The sequence below is a fragment of the Petaurus breviceps genome, unplaced genomic scaffold (genome assembly GCF_028583685.1).
Source record: "Petaurus breviceps papuanus isolate PSGF00001 unplaced genomic scaffold, PetGlider_PUasm1.0 186, whole genome shotgun sequence".
NCBI classification, from domain to species: domain Eukaryota; kingdom Metazoa; phylum Chordata; class Mammalia; order Diprotodontia; family Petauridae; genus Petaurus; species Petaurus breviceps.
Window position 1 is genome coordinate 1,002,979 of NW_027185798.1, and position 14,545 is coordinate 1,017,523.

Genomic DNA, 14,545 nt, shown 5'->3' on the forward strand with positions numbered 1-14,545 from the left:
TCCCCTGGAGGCTGGCCGGGCAGCTTGGCCAGAGTACGCATGCGCCTTGCTGTCTGTTCCTTCTCTCCCTCCTCCCTACATTCACACTCACTAACACACGCGTTCTAGTTTCGGCCGCGCTTCGTCCTCGTCCTCCCTGATCCTTTTTGTCCCTTCAGGGCAGCGGTGGAAGCGACCTGCCTCGCGGAAGCAGCAACAGTTGGCGAAGATGGCGGCTACGGCGGCAGCCTCCCGGGGAGGCAAGCGAGGCGGCGGTGGCGGCGGGCCGGGAAGCGGCGGGGCGGGAGGCCGGGGAGCCGAGGAGGAGGCGCCGCCGCCCCTGCAGGCCGTGCTGGTAGCGGACAGCTTCAACCGCCGCTTCTTCCCCATCTCCAAGGACCGGCCCCGGGTGAGCGCTGGGGAGGGAGAGAGGGGCGACCCCGGACAGCGGAGATCGCAGAGCGGGGGGGGGGGGACCCCGGACAGCGGAGATCTCAGAGCGGGGGCGACCCCGGACAGCGGAGATCGCAGAGCAGGGGGACCCCGGAGAGCGGAGATCGCAGAGCGGGGGCGACCCCGGACAGCGGAGATCGCAGAGCGGGGGCGACCCCGGACAGCGGAGATCGCAGAGCAGGGGGACCCCGGGGAGCGGAGATCGCAGAGCAGGGGGACCCCGGAGTGCAGATGCGGGGACCCGGGGGGCGGGGAGGGGGGACCCGTGGCAGAGCGGGGAGCCGGGAGAGCAGAGAACACCCGAGTCAAGCCTGCAGGGCACAGAGGTGGGAGCTGGCACTTGTGGAATGCGCTGGTGAGGGACCACGGATCTTAGAGGGAGGCGGGCTTGCAGAAGCTGAGAGAGGGGTGACCCGGCAGTAGAGTGCTGGGAGGGAGGAGGCCCCCCCGTGCCTGGGCGGTGGGAAAGAGGATCCCGAGGAGCGGAGGGGGGCAGGACCCCCAGGGATTGAGGGGGGCACCCAGAGTCAGGTGAAAGGGGAGGGGAGCTGCCGGTTCTATATGGTGTCCGTGGACACATGTTCATCAGCGGTCAGGCCCGGGAAGGTGCGCTGTGTGCACAGACACTCTCCAGGCCCTTCCCCAGGGGGTCTCAGCCCCACCACAGGTGACCAGATCTGTAGGCCGTTCTTCCCTCCAGGCAGCACTTACTGCCCCCATACCCGCTGGGGCTGAGCCTTGCCTGGGGGCATTATATGAATGTCTGGTTCTCAGGGAGAGGGTCGGGCTTCCTGACAGCAGGTGGCCGCGGACCAAGGACTGATTCCCTTACCTGAAGGGCCTGTGGCCTTGGGACACTTGGAAACTCTGGGGGTGGGAGAGATTTGGGACAGAGGAGGTGAAGACAGCCTTTGGCCCTCTCCTCCTCCCCACCCCAAATGGGGAAGCTGGGCTTTAGCACAGAAATGAATGAGAATAATGATGGCTTACCTTTTGGAGGTCAGGAATTGTTTACAGATGAGAAAACTGGGGGTTCTAGGGACCAAGCGGCTTGCCTACAGTCCCACCGGAATGTGTGTCCAGTGTGGAAGGGTCTAGTCCAGAGCCCCCAACGAGGATGGAGCAGGGAATCAGGAGCCAGCACATTAGCTTTGCAGACCCATGGCTTGTACTAGTTTCCAAAAAGAAACTTTGTAAAATAATTTTGATTGATAGCTTCTTCTTACTAGGCACATGTCTGGCTGTGTCTGCCCCCTGCCAGAGAGCCAGCAGCACCAGCTCTGTAAGGAACAAGTCAGCTGTTGTGCTCAGTGTTCCTCACCAGGGCCAGAGGAGGGGGGCCACCTTCTGTGGCTTCCTCGGGGCTGCACTTTTTCATCATTTCAGAACTCTCATACCAGTTCTGTTCCTCCCATTATGTGTTGAAGTCATTGGGTAGATTTTCCAGGCTCTGCTGACTTCATTTTTTGTCAGTTCATATAAATTTATCCATACTTTTCTATTCATCAGCATGGGGAAACTTTTTCAGGGGTGGGGAACCTGCGGCCTCTGAGGCCACATGTGGTTCTCTAGGTCCTCAGGTGGCAGCCCTTTGACAGAATCCAAACTTCACAGAACGAATCTCCTTAAAGAAAGAATTTGTTCTGTCAAACTTGGACTCCATCAAAAGGCTGCACCCAAGGACCTAGAAGGCCGCATGTGACCTCCAGGCCTCAGGTTCCCCACCTTTGTAAGGTAAAGGAAAACAGTCTCATTCTGCTGCAGGAGAAATGGTTATAATTCTAACCACATGTAGGAATTGTTTGTTCCCACTGCTAAGGGGCTTAAGTTGACCTTGGCATCCAAGGCCCATCTGCCAGAGCCCTCTGTTAAAGGCCCATTTATGACTCTCTTAGCCCTTATATTGGACAATTGGAAAATGTGCAGAGCTAGTGCCCGGGAGCTGGTCGGCCCTTAGCACCTGAAGGGAGCTGTTAGACCGGAAGCAGGCGACCGCAGCCCCTGCCCCGGCTCCCGTGTCACCCTTCACAGCATCTCGTGGATTTGTTTTGGTCTGCTTTGGTCTGGATCTGTGATGGTGGATCACAGAGAGAACAAGACATGAGCAGCTCTGTGGTCCAGCACCCTCCTTTTGTGGATGAGGAAACCCAGTCCCCACACGTGAAGTGCTGCTCAGGGCCAAATGGGTAGTAAGTCAGGCATGAGACTGGGGTTTGAACTGGAATCCAGGAATGCCCGGCTCTGTAGTCTTTTTGTATGGCTGGAGAAATCCTTGGGAAGGGAGCTCTCTCTGGCTCTTTGGCTGGCCAGCTGAGTCACCTGGGCTGCTAGCTTGGGCAGAGGCCGGGCATGAGCCCGGAAATGACTTCCTGGATCCAAGGCCATCTCTGCCCACTGCACCACCATGCCTCTTGGGGATGTTCTGGCAGTTGAGGACAAGGAAAGAGGCTTGACAGGACTGAGGCCCTGGGCTCTGCTTTTTTGTTTAAGAGATTGTGGCAGAAGAGCAAGGGAGGATGCCCCAAGGTGGCTGGGCCTGTGGATGGTTCTCTGGCCTAGAAGGCATGTTGGAAGATGCTTTGGTCCAAGCTTCCCTGCTTGCTCACCCAGGAGTTGATCTGCAGAGTTCCCAGACAGGCAGTTCATGGACACAGAATAGAGAGGGGATCCCAGTGGCTGCTTTGTTCTGGCCTCCCTATAGGAAGCTAGCGTTCAACTCAGGACCTTTTCAGGGGCTGGAAGCCTTAGTGAAAGCTGAGGAGAGGAGGATGGTATTCACAGGCCACTCATCAACCAAGGCTTTCTCTTCACTCCCCAGGCCCTCCTGCCCTTGGCCAATGTGGCCCTGATTGACTACACTCTGGAGTTTCTGACTGCCACAGGGGTGCAGGAAACGTTTGTCTTCTGCTGCTGGAAGGCCCCTCAGATCAAGGAGCACATACGGTAAGGCCCTGGCCCTTCTCTGTCTTAGGCCGCCATGTGCTTCCCTTCCTTCATCTCACAGCTTCTGAGCGGGGCAGCCGCAGGTCGTGAGGGGAAGGGCCGTTCATTCCCGATTCTTTAGGATGCTTGTAGCTGGCAGAGGATAGCGGGGCCCAGAGTCCTTCCTAGGAGGACTGAGCCTCACAGGCTGTGTTTGTGGCTTCCCCAGGGAGCTACTACTGGTCTGCCAGTGACACTTCCTTGCCTTTCTTTCCGCTGCATTTGCTCTCTTGTCCTTTGGGAAAGGCCAGGGCCCTGCATGCTTAGAGCATGGGGAGACGAGAGGAAGAGACACGTGTATATACGTGCGTACATCCCTGTGACATGGAGTCCTAGAGTGCTGTCATCCCCATTTAACAGATGAAGAAACTGAGATTCAGAGAAATCACATAGCTTATATTAGAGATGAGATTGAAAATGTGAAGTCCAGCCCTGATGCTTTCCCCAGCAGACCGCTTGCTGCCTCTAATTTGGGCCCTCTCTCCATGCCCTGTGGTCTCAGGGGCCATGGCACACAGGGCAGGATGGGAGTGTTGCTCTCTGGTGACACCCAGGAAGCTGGAAGTCATAATTAGAGTCTGCAGAATTCTTTGAAGTTGGGGACGCTCTGCCAAGTGGGTGAGAGCTTTGGTTCTTCTCAATCACCAGGCTGGCTGCAAGCAAGTGCCCCTACATTGTAGAGCAGGAAACGAGGCCTGGGCATGCTCAGTGACTTGCCGGAGGTGCCAGGCTGCTGCCTGGGATTCAGACGCAGCCTCCGCCTTGCTGCTTTTGGTGAACCACCCATCCCCAGTACCTTCAGCTGCTCCTCACCCCCTTGCCACCCTGGCTTCCCTGCTGGCTGCTCTCCAGCTTCTTGATGTTCTCCCTAGACATGGTGCCCAGAGGTGGCCCGCTGTGGGCCGAGGCTGTGTCCCTCCTAGTTCTCAAAGGAGAGCCCAGGGAGGATCCCCCTTCTGGGTCCTGTGTCACGCTTCTGACAGCCTGAGTAGCCCCCAGATGTTATCACTTGTGACTAGCCGCACTCCTCCTCCTTGGATGGGACTGTTTCTCTGTTCAGTTGGAGTCATTTGACATGACCCAGCATTCTCATCAGTCAGGCTCTTTGCGGACTCAGCCTTTGGCCTCCACCATGAGAACTGCCCTCCCTCCTGGCATTGTGTCTTCTACACATTGGATGCCTCGGCCCCTCTGTGGCTTGGTTTAAATTATTGATAAAGGTGTTGTAGTAGGGCAGAGGACACGTACTTCCCCGCCAAGTCAGCCATTCAGGGGCCCGCATTTGGCCAATGCCGGCTTCACATCATCCTCTCCTGTCTCCTCTGTGCTTGGGCAGCCATCATCTCTCACCTGCTACTGTCCAAGCCTCCTCTCTGTTCTCCCTCCAGTCCAGGTGTCATGGGTCTGGCCATGGCATCTCCCTGCTCTGGGGCCTTAAGTGATTCTCTGTTTAAAGGGTCACATTTGGCCTCCTCTGCCTGGCCTTGAAGGCCTTCCACAATCAACCTCTATTTCCCCCCCTCCTCTTCAGTCTGTTTTGCAGACTCTACTCCTTGGTGTTTCTCTCTTCCCTCTCCCACCTCCATATGTTTGCCTAGGCCTCCACTCATACCTGAAACATTCTCCTTTGACGCAGGCTCTTGAATCTTCCTTTGCTCATGGCCTGCTCAGGCCCCTTGTCTTCCAGGAGCCTTCTTCATGCTCAGCTCTAATTGATCTCTCCCTCCTTAGGTTTTCTGGGAGCACTTTGGGTCTCTTGGCTTCATCCCGTTCTCCGTGATGGCTCCCCATTGCCCCCACTAGACTCTTGAGTTCCCTTGGGCAGAGACTAGATTGTGTTTCATCTCCATATCCCCAGTGCCTTGCAAACAGTAATCAGTTAATAAATGTCCATGGGCTTGGACTGTCATCGCATGGGATGAGGAGCACAAAGACATACGTCACCTTGGCCGCTGATCTCATTCTCTTGCCTTCCCTTGTCCCCAGGAAGTCCAAATGGTGCCTGCCAACTTCACCCAACGTGGTTCGAATTGTGTCCTCAGAGACGTATCGATCCCTGGGGGACGTGCTCCGAGACGTGGATGCCAAAGCCTTGGTGCGCTCCGACTTCCTGCTTGTCTATGGGGACGTCATCTCTAACATTAACATTGCCCATGCCTTGGAGGAGCACAGGTGTGATCAGGAGGCTGGCTGGGGAGGGCATGCCCAGGGCAGGGCCTGGACCTAGCTCTGCAGCCTTCTCCTCTCACTCACGCAGATCGCGGAGGAAACGGGAGAAGAATGTGTGTGTGATGACCATGATCTTCAAGGAGTCCTCCCCTAGCCACCCCACGCGGTGCCCCGAGGACAACGTCGTGGTGGCCATGGACAGCGCCACCCGCCGGGTTCTCCACTATCAGAAGACACAGGGGCTCCGGCGCTTCTCTTTTCCCCTGGTGCGTGGCCGGCCATCTTAGGCCCCTGGAGTGGGAAGGGGGAGAAGCCGGGCAGGGTGAGTGTGCCAGCCTGTCAGCCTGCCTCAGCTGGAGGGACAGGCATGAGACCCCTCCCTCTCGCTCCCCCCACAGAGCCTGTTCCATGGGAGTGGGGAAGGAGTAGACATTCGCTATGACTTGTTGGACTGTCACATCAGCATCTGCTCTCCTCAGGTGAGCCCTCTCTCCTCATCTGCTTCCCTGTCTTGTCCCTGCTGCCGCCCAGCTGGGCTGCTGCCACTTGAAGCCCTTAGCAGCTCTGGGGGCTTCCCCTAAGCCTTGTCCAGCTGTTGTGGCATCTGAGGGCAGCTGCAGGCCGCTCCCACCCCACCAGCCTAGGTAAGTGAGCAGCGCTTCTTCTGGCCCTCCTCCTCGACAGGTGGCCGAGCTCTTCACCGACAACTTTGACTATCAGACCCGGGATGACTTTGTGCGAGGCCTGTTGGTGAATGAAGAGGTAAAGGGGGGGAAGGGTGACTGTTCATGGCTACTCTGGAGGAGAAAAGGAACAGGGGAGAGGAGTGGAAGCCCAAAGAGCAGTCAGGGAAAGGGGTGATGGGAAGGCACCAGCTCCAGAAGGGATCATGGGCCTTTGGGGATGCCTGGGCTGCCCTATGATGCTGCTTGCCCTACTGGTCCCCAGGTCCTGGGAAACCATATTCACATGCATGTCACAACCCGGGAGTACGGAGCTCGTGTTTCCAACCTGCGCATGTATGAGGCAGTGTGTGCCGATGTTGTTCGCCGCTGGGTCTATCCCCTCACCCCAGAGATGAACTTCACCGACAGCCCAACCCAGAGCTGTACTCACTCCCGGCATAACATCTACCGGGGACCAGAGGTGAGCCTGGGCCACGGCAGCGTCCTGGAGGAGAACGTGCTCCTGGGGGCTGGCACAGTCATCGGCAGCAACTGCTGCATCAAGAACAGCATCATCGGCCCTGGCTGCCACATCGGTGAGCCTGGCGGGGCAGCCGCGGGAGGGCCATGTCTCGGGAGCCCACGACCTCGGGTCATACGGCCCTCCAGACTCCGGGGACCTTGTCACCTGGGCATGATCCGAAGGGGTGGAGGGTGCACCCACACCCTCCAATCCCCTGTACCAGCTATCTGCCACCTTTAGGCTAGGTTGTCCTTGCTGGGCCTCAGTTTCCCCATCTGTAAAACAAAGACATTATCTTAGATCAGCTCTAATTCATCTTCTTGGGATCCTCAGGTGGCAGGGATAGTCTGTCAGCGGCCCAGTCCTCCTCCCAGGCCCTCCAGCTTCCTGGGCCTTACCTATCTCCACTGCCGTCTCAAGGGGGCATTCAGGAGCACCTATACAGTAAATGGAGACTTGGCTATCCCTGGCTCTTCTGTATAGTTACACTTTATGGGCCTCTGTCAGTGTTAATCCAGTGTTTGCACTTAGGGAGACCTTGTCCACAGTCTCCAATGGGGCTGATTTGTCTGAGAATTTGAATTCTTCATGTATGACGGGACAGGGAAGTTGAGGGTGGGTGGGAAACCTTGTTGAGCTGGTAAGGTTTGCGTGAGGGAAGGAGGCTGGTTTAGCTGCTTGAGCACTTCTGAGCTGGAATGGGCCAGAAGGTGGGGAGGCCCAGGTAGAACTGGGTTGGCTCCCTCCCCCCCGTTTGGGAGAAGGCATTCTGGTTTGAATGGGACTGTCATGTGACCAGAAGTTCTTTGGATTCTGAGCTAGGTGACAATGTCTTACTGGACCGGGCCTACCTGTGGCAAGGTGTTCGGGTTGCCAGTGGGGCACAGATTCATCAGGCTGTCCTGTGCGATCATTCAGAGGTCAAGGAACGGGTCACTCTGAAGCCACGCTGTGTCCTTACTTCTCAGGTGAGGTCTCACTCCCTGCTAGATTGGGAGTGGCCAAGCTATCCCAAAGGTATGTTCCTCAACCCCATCCTAGATGCATGTGTGCCCAGTCTGCTCTGAATCTGTAGGGGAAATATCCCGCTTCTACCCACACCAGGTCAGGGGTGAGGAACCTGTGGCCTCGAGACCACATGTGGCCCCCTAGGTCCTTGGGTGCAGCCCTTCGACTGAATCCTGACTTCACAGAACAGATTAAGGCCTCAAGGCTGCAGGTTCCACAGACCCTCGGCCCATGGGCCTGGGCCTGACCCGCCTCTCCTGTTTAGGTGGTGGTGGGCCCCGACCTTGAGCTGCCTGAGGGCTCGGTCATCTCACTGCATCCTCCCGATGAGGAGGAGGAGGATGATGATGCCCAGTTCAGTGACGACTCTGGAGCAGACAGAAAGGAGCGAGTGAAGTCAACAGGTGGGGGAGTTCCCAAGCAGGAGTCTGTGGCCACAGGGCGTGGCTGCCCATGTCCCTCTGACAGGCAGGGCCTTTTGCAGGTTATAACCCATCTGACGTGGGTGCCGCGGGCCAGGGCTACCTCTGGAGGGCAGAGAGCACGAGCCCCAGGGAGGAGGAGGACGATGGAGAGAAGGAGCTGCGGCAAAGCCTGTGGGGTGAGGCCTTGCATTACGGGGTGGGCGTGGCAGGGCTCCTTACTGTCTAGGTCTAAACTGAGGCTCACAGTTAGAGGACTCACCTGGGCCAGAGGTGGGATTGGAACCCAGCTCATCTGTAGTGCTCCTCTGTGCTGGGCAGTCCAAATCCCTCCCTTCCCCCCATTTCTAGGACTCACGATCAACGTGGTTGAAGAAAGTGAGAGTGACAGTGAGCAGAGCCTGGGCTCCCAGGAGCTGGACAGCAGGGCGGGCTCCCCCCAGCTGGATGATATTAAAGGTGAGCACTGGGAGGCTGGCTGGGCCTGGGAGAGATAGTCAGTCAACTAGTATGTCAACACACAGTTACTGTGTGCCAGACAAGGGGCTGAGTGCTGGGGACACAAACGCAAAGCCCGTCCCTGCCCTCAAGATGCTTATAGTCAAATGGGGGAAAACACCCCAAAGGGAAGCAGAAGAGGGGAGGGCCCCAGCCCAGGGGCTGATGGGAAGGTCCAGGGAGTCCCAAAGTGGTGGTGAGCCTTTCATGGAAGGCTGAAGGCCCTGGAGCCTATGGCCCTGCCCTGGCTGTCCAGTGGGGCCTGAGGAGGCCTAAGTACCAGCAGCAGAGTGCGGGGTCCCCGTGGGGCTCACCTTGTGCACACAGGGCCCTCTCCCCAGCTCTGTACGAGCGCCCACACTGCCCTTTTGCTGTACAGTCCATCCTCCCCAAGACCATTCCACAGCATGATCTAGAATTCTTCTGGTGGCGCCAGCCAGACCGTTGTCCTTGTTGTAGAACTTTTCATCTAGTCCTGTGATCTTCTCAATTGGAGCTGAGCCCCAGGGGCCTCCAAAGGCTCCTCCACGGCCCTTGGAGCCATTCCCCCAGCAGACAGGATGCTCCTCGCCACAACAGCCACACTGTGTGGGCTTCCACACTTGTCGGCCTTCTCATCTTCGGAGGCTCAGGCAGGCTTTGCGCGCCTCCTCGAGGTCCTGGCCGCTGGCAGCTAGCATCCGCCTTTCTTGGGGCACGGTCAGTTGCTCATGGCTCCCTCTCAGCGCTGCCACCCCGCCATCACCCACAGGAGAAAAGCTTCATGGGCTGGGCTCCAGCAGCCTTTGCCCTCCCCTTCTCAGCCACACTTGTCGTCACGTTAAAAGTGTTTCCTCTTGGAATTTTAGCTGCTCCCAGATGGGGAGCTTTGAACCGGCCTTCTCCATCTGTAACCTCCTGACCTCTCTCCATCCTCACAAGGCCTGGTGAGCGCTTCAGTCCCCCTGGGCCTCTGCTTGGGCAGCCGCTGGCCTGTTAGGATCCCCCACCCCCATGAGAATTCTCCATTGCCCCTCTAGGACTGCCGAGAGTCAGTAGAGGAAACTCCCTGTGACTCTGCTTCCTTGTCCTTCTGTGGTCCACAGCCTCAGCTGGCCTCAGCTGCCCACCCTCCATGCCAGATTTGTGAGATGATGGGGCCTCCTTGGCCCCCTCCATTCCTGGGCTCCTGGGCAGCAGTGACCCACACTCCCTTCTCTATCCTTCCTGGTGCAGAGGCAGCTTCCCCTGTGTCTTTGTTGAGGAAATGCTTAGTGTCCCTCCTTTCACCATCTCTCCTTCCTCTACCTGTCCAGCTTCTTACAGATGTGGCTCCAATGCCTGCCTCCTCTTCTGGGCCTCCCTTGGCCCCCCTTCTCTGTGCTCCCCCTTGGCAGTCTCATTCACTTCAGTGACTATCTCCATGAGACTGGTAGCTCAGGCTTCCTCTGCAGCTCCATCTCCCTCTGAGGTCCAGACTCAGCCACTTCCAGGGGATTCTTGTTGCCGCCTTTTCTTCTCCAGGCAGATTTTGGGGTCCGGTTCCATTCTGTGACACTCTGGGAGTCTGTCCCTCCTCCGCGCCCCCTATTACAGGGGGCTGGACCTTGTGTGAGGTGAAGGGCATCGAATGCCACCTCTGGAACCACCCTGTGGCTCAGTTTTCATCTTTGCTTTCAGTGTTTCAGAATGAAGTGGCAGGGACACTGCAGCGGGGCCAAGAGGAGAACATCTCCTGTGACAACCTGGTCCTGGAAATCAACTCCCTGAAGTAAGAAGAGCACAGGGGCCACTGGAGGAGTTGGGGCTGGGGGCGGCTTGAGCAGATGAGTCACTGATGGAACATGTGGCACGAAGGCAGGGAGGCCCAGTGGCTAGAGCCAGCCTCGAACTCGACACGCTCGGCTGTGGGACTTTGGGCAGTCAGGGAGGGAGTGAAGCCCCAGGCCTTACCCGTGCCCACAGTGTGCCAAGCCCTGCCCACAGGAGCTGGGACATGAAGAGGGTTCTAGATTGGGGTGGAATGTGGCAGGGCCTCTAGAAGCCACGTGGCAGTATGGTTCACAGGCAGCCTAAGAATGGGCCCCTCCCAGGCAAGACACTTCAGCAGTCTAGTTGGACAAGTCTTTATTAAGCCTGTCTTGTGTGTGAGGAACCCCTGGGAAACAAAAATGAACCTTGAGGGCTCCAGGGGGAGCCTGGAAGCAGAGGAGGTCGTTTGTTTGAGGAGGACTAGGGCTGACCAGGCATTGGCTGTGAGGGGGGCAGGAGGTAGAGGGCTGGCCTTGGAGTAGGGGTCAGAAAGCACACAGGGGTGTCACGTGCCCCGGGGAGCAGAGTCTCCTCAGAAACATCCCCTCTCCCCTCAGCAAGCCTGACTCAGAGGGCCTCTCTGGAGCCAGGCAGGGAAGGGGCAGCCCTCCAGAGCCAAGGGCCAGCCTCTCAGGGTGGCCTCGCCTGCCCTGAGAAGCCCTGGCGTTTCAGGGTATCTGATGGGACCCACTTGGAGCCTCCCCTGCTTGCTCTCCCCTGGCAGGTACGCTTACAACATCAGCCTCAATGAGGTGATGCAGGTGCTGAGCCAAGTTGTCCTGGAGCTCCCCCTGGAGCGGCTCGACTCCCAGCTGGACCCCAGCTGCTACTTTGGCCTCCTGCTGCCTGTGAGCAGACCCCTGGGTGGTCAGATTGGAAAGAGGCAGGAGGTCCTCACCAGCCTGGCTGGGGATGCCAGGAGAGCACATCTCCTGTTCTTCCATTCTTTCAGGAAAACTGGTTTCTCCTTCCTCCTCAGTGTTGAGCTCAGGGTCCAGGGTGGGGTGGGGTGGGATGAGATGTTGGGGGAGGGGGGGAGAACAGAGAATCCTCAGGTGAATAGCTCAGAAGGGGCCCCCCCAGAACCTCCAGAGTGAAAAAGAGGGGGCTGGAAAACCTCCATTCAGTAGGATTCCCCAAGGCAGTGTTGAGATCCCAAGCAGTGGAAAGGCACTGGGCTCCCGGGCAGGGCCAGGGCTCCTGGGCTAGGCCTGCCTCATATGATACACCTTCCTCCCTAGCTGCTCCGGGCCTGGAGTCCTGTGTTCAAGAACTATATCAAGCGTACAGGAGACCATCTGCAGGCCCTGACAGCCATTGAGGACTTCTTCCTGGAACATGAAAACCTGGTCACCTCCCTAGCCAAGGTGGTGTGAGCCCTGGAAGGAGGCCTTGGGAAACAGAGAAACCCTAGTCTGGTGGCTTAGAAGCTGCCCCCCCCCCTCCATACACATACTTCTATCTCTGCTGCAGAGATTGTTGCTAGGTTCTTCTGAAGGCCCACAGAGGTCAGTAGGTCTGAGCCTGGAAAGGGTAGCCCTGCTTCCTTCCCTCAGCTACAGAGCTGTTCCCATGCCAGCTGGAGGCCTTCCCACAACTGTCTGCTTTGGAGGCCACAGTGGGACAGTGGGAGCCACAGAGGGTACCAGGCACTGCTGTAGCTGAGACATAAGGTGAAATTGGCCTCTCCCCCAAAGCTCCCCCTTGAGGGGAGAAGACAGCATGCACACATAGAGAGTAGGGGGAAGGTCTTTTTAAAAGACAGGCACTGGCCGCTTTGGGAGCCAGCGTGGCCTCCTGCCTGGGGAGAATCTCTGACCTGAGTTTGAGGGGAGCCAGTCTTGGGAGAGGTAGAGGTGGGTGGGAGTGACTGGAGGGGAGGCCATGGAGGAAGGCTGGAGAGGTGGCCACCATCACAAGCCTCTGTGTAAGCCAGAGTGAGGCTGGGCCCACTGAGCTTGCTGCCATCCTGTGGCCCTCCACAGGTGCTGATGACGTTCTATGAGCTGGACATCTTGGCCGAGGAGACCATTCTACAGTGGTTCCATCAGAAGGAAGTGCCTGATGGGGGCAAGCAGCTACGAAAGAACCAGCGGGTGAGTTGGGCTCCAGTGGGGAGCCGGACCAAGGCACGGGGAATCCTCAGGACTGGGACCAAGGAGAGTGTTGCACCCCTCCCTCCAGAAGCCTTTTGCTCTGCTCTCCACAGCTACAGAATTTCATCCAGTGGCTCAAGGAGGCAGAAGAGGAGTCATCAGAAGATGAACAAGCCTGAATTTCTGCTGGGGCCGCCCCATGCATATGGCCTCCCGTCCTGATCCCTTGGAAGGGCGTGTGAGGATGATGAAGCCCTGACATGAGCTGCTACCCTGGGGGCTGGGACTCGGGGCACCTCCCCCCAGTCAGAAGCCCCAGGGCCCCCATCAGCAGTGGGCTCCAGGGCATGGGGAAGAGGTGACAGCCTTCGAGGAAGAGGAAGTGTGCAGTTGGGGCTCGGCTCTGTGTCAGAGAAAGACCACAGGCTCACCTTTGCTGGCCTGACCCCTCGGGGGCTGGCAGTGAGTGACTGGGGGCCCTCTGCTGCTTGTATGGAGTTTGAAAAAAAAGCGTGTTTTGTTTCTGCCCTGCTCTGCCTTAACTGGCCTTGAGGTGGGGGGTGTGGAGGCAGCCCCTGTGGGTAGCGCAGCCACTAGGGGGAGCTAGGGGGTAGTGATGGGGCTGGCTATGGGCCTGGGGAGAAGCTGCCTTTCCCAGACCTTGGGGCTCGAAGCCTGGACTGGGCCAGGCAGAGCAAGTGAAACTTGGGGCTTTCTTGCCAGGTGGTCCCTGTGAGACTCCTGGTAGTGCCGCTGGCACAGCCTGCTGGGCCTCCTCAGACAGAGCGTCCAGTCAGGAGGGTGATGGGTTATCATGGCTGTGGGCTTCTAGGGAGTGAGCCCTCCTGCCTCACAACCTGGAAACAAATAAATCTTGGCTGTTCCATCCTTTCCAAGCCCCTCTGCTTCATGAGGCAGCCCCACGAGGAGCACAAAGGAAAACAGGGCAGTGCCTGCCCTCAGGAGGCTGGTGGGGCGGGATGAGAAGGGAACGTGAATGGTGGGCCAGGCCTACCAGCAGCAGTAAATGAGGAAGGGGATTGAGGAGGGTTAAAGGCATTCGGAGCAGGGAGGGTTTCCTGCTGAGGAAGCCTCCAAGTGCGGGGGAGGGGACAGCACCAACAAGGACCGAGCCAGGAGGGGCAGGATGTGTTTGCACAAGGGAGTGGGCCGCTGGAGCTGGGGGGGATGCAGAAGGCCAAGGAGGGCCTGGCCCGGAATGGGGTTGGCCTTCGTAGACTCCTCGAGGCACGTCCTGAGACGGAAGATGGTGCCATATACCTGAGGAAAGCGGCCAAGGTTGTCCTACTAAAGGCTTTAAGAAGGAATTCTAACAATGGGCACAAGGTGGCAGGTGCCAGGGGATGGCGAAGTTAGCCGTGGCCTGGTTCCTGCCAGGCTGATCCTGCTGGCTGCCTGCCACTCAGATGGCCATCGGTCCTTCTCAGTTTTCCCATCTCTAAGATGGGGGTCTGTATCCCAACAGTGGAGGACGAGGCTTAGGTTATACCGATTAGGAAGCCAAGAGACCGAGTCTTCGCCTCCTGATGGATGGGCCCCTCTTGCAAGGCACCGAGCCGCAGCGCTGCCGGTCGAGGACCAAGCCGCGCTGACCTTCCCCCGGGGGGTCCCCAACTTGGTCACCGGAGGTGGAACGGCGCTCCTGGCTTCGGATTCCGAGGGAGTCCCATCCCCGTATCTGTGATTTGGGGCCAGCCACTTCCCGGGTCTGGGCGTCAGTTCATCCAAAGCCAGCGGGCAGGTCCCCCAGTCCGTAATCTGGTGGGGGTGCGGTTCGGGCTCTGGCTCCGCCCCCAGGTTCTTCGCTACCCCCCCCCCCCCCGCCATCCCCAAGACCCCGCGGGGCTGGCAGCCCCCAGGCGGATCACAAAGGATCGGAGAACCGCCAGGGGCCGGGGCGGGGAGGTGGGTCTTCTGGTCCAATGCCCTCGCTTTTAC

General features: G+C 58.3%; 1 protein-coding gene across 1 annotated transcript; it reads left to right on the forward strand.

Moving 5' to 3' along the window:
- Positions 1-60: 60 nt before the first annotated feature.
- On the forward strand, positions 61-13,476 carry EIF2B5 (eukaryotic translation initiation factor 2B subunit epsilon). The gene is made up of 16 exons (XM_069089315.1): positions 61-388; positions 3,251-3,375; positions 5,401-5,586; positions 5,672-5,849; positions 5,982-6,062; positions 6,268-6,345; positions 6,532-6,844; positions 7,594-7,739; positions 8,045-8,183; positions 8,264-8,380; positions 8,553-8,660; positions 10,359-10,449; positions 11,215-11,338; positions 11,732-11,857; positions 12,476-12,586; positions 12,700-13,476. The coding sequence occupies exons 1-16, from the start codon at positions 209-211 to the stop codon at positions 12,763-12,765; spliced, it is 2,169 nt and encodes a 722-aa protein (XP_068945416.1). The 5' UTR covers positions 61-208; the 3' UTR covers positions 12,766-13,476.
- Positions 13,477-14,545: the final 1,069 nt, after the last annotated feature.

Coding starts and splice junctions, on each gene's coding strand:
- EIF2B5 (XM_069089315.1), top strand. CDS start 209: ATGGCGGCTACGGCGGCAGCCTCCCGGGGAGGCAAGCGAGGCGGCGGT. Junction 389..3,250: donor TCTCCAAGGACCGGCCCCGG/GTGAGCGCTGGG, acceptor TTCACTCCCCAG/GCCCTCCTGCCCTTGGCCAA. Junction 8,661..10,358: donor CCAGCTGGATGATATTAAAG/GTGAGCACTGGG, acceptor CTTTGCTTTCAG/TGTTTCAGAATGAAGTGGCA.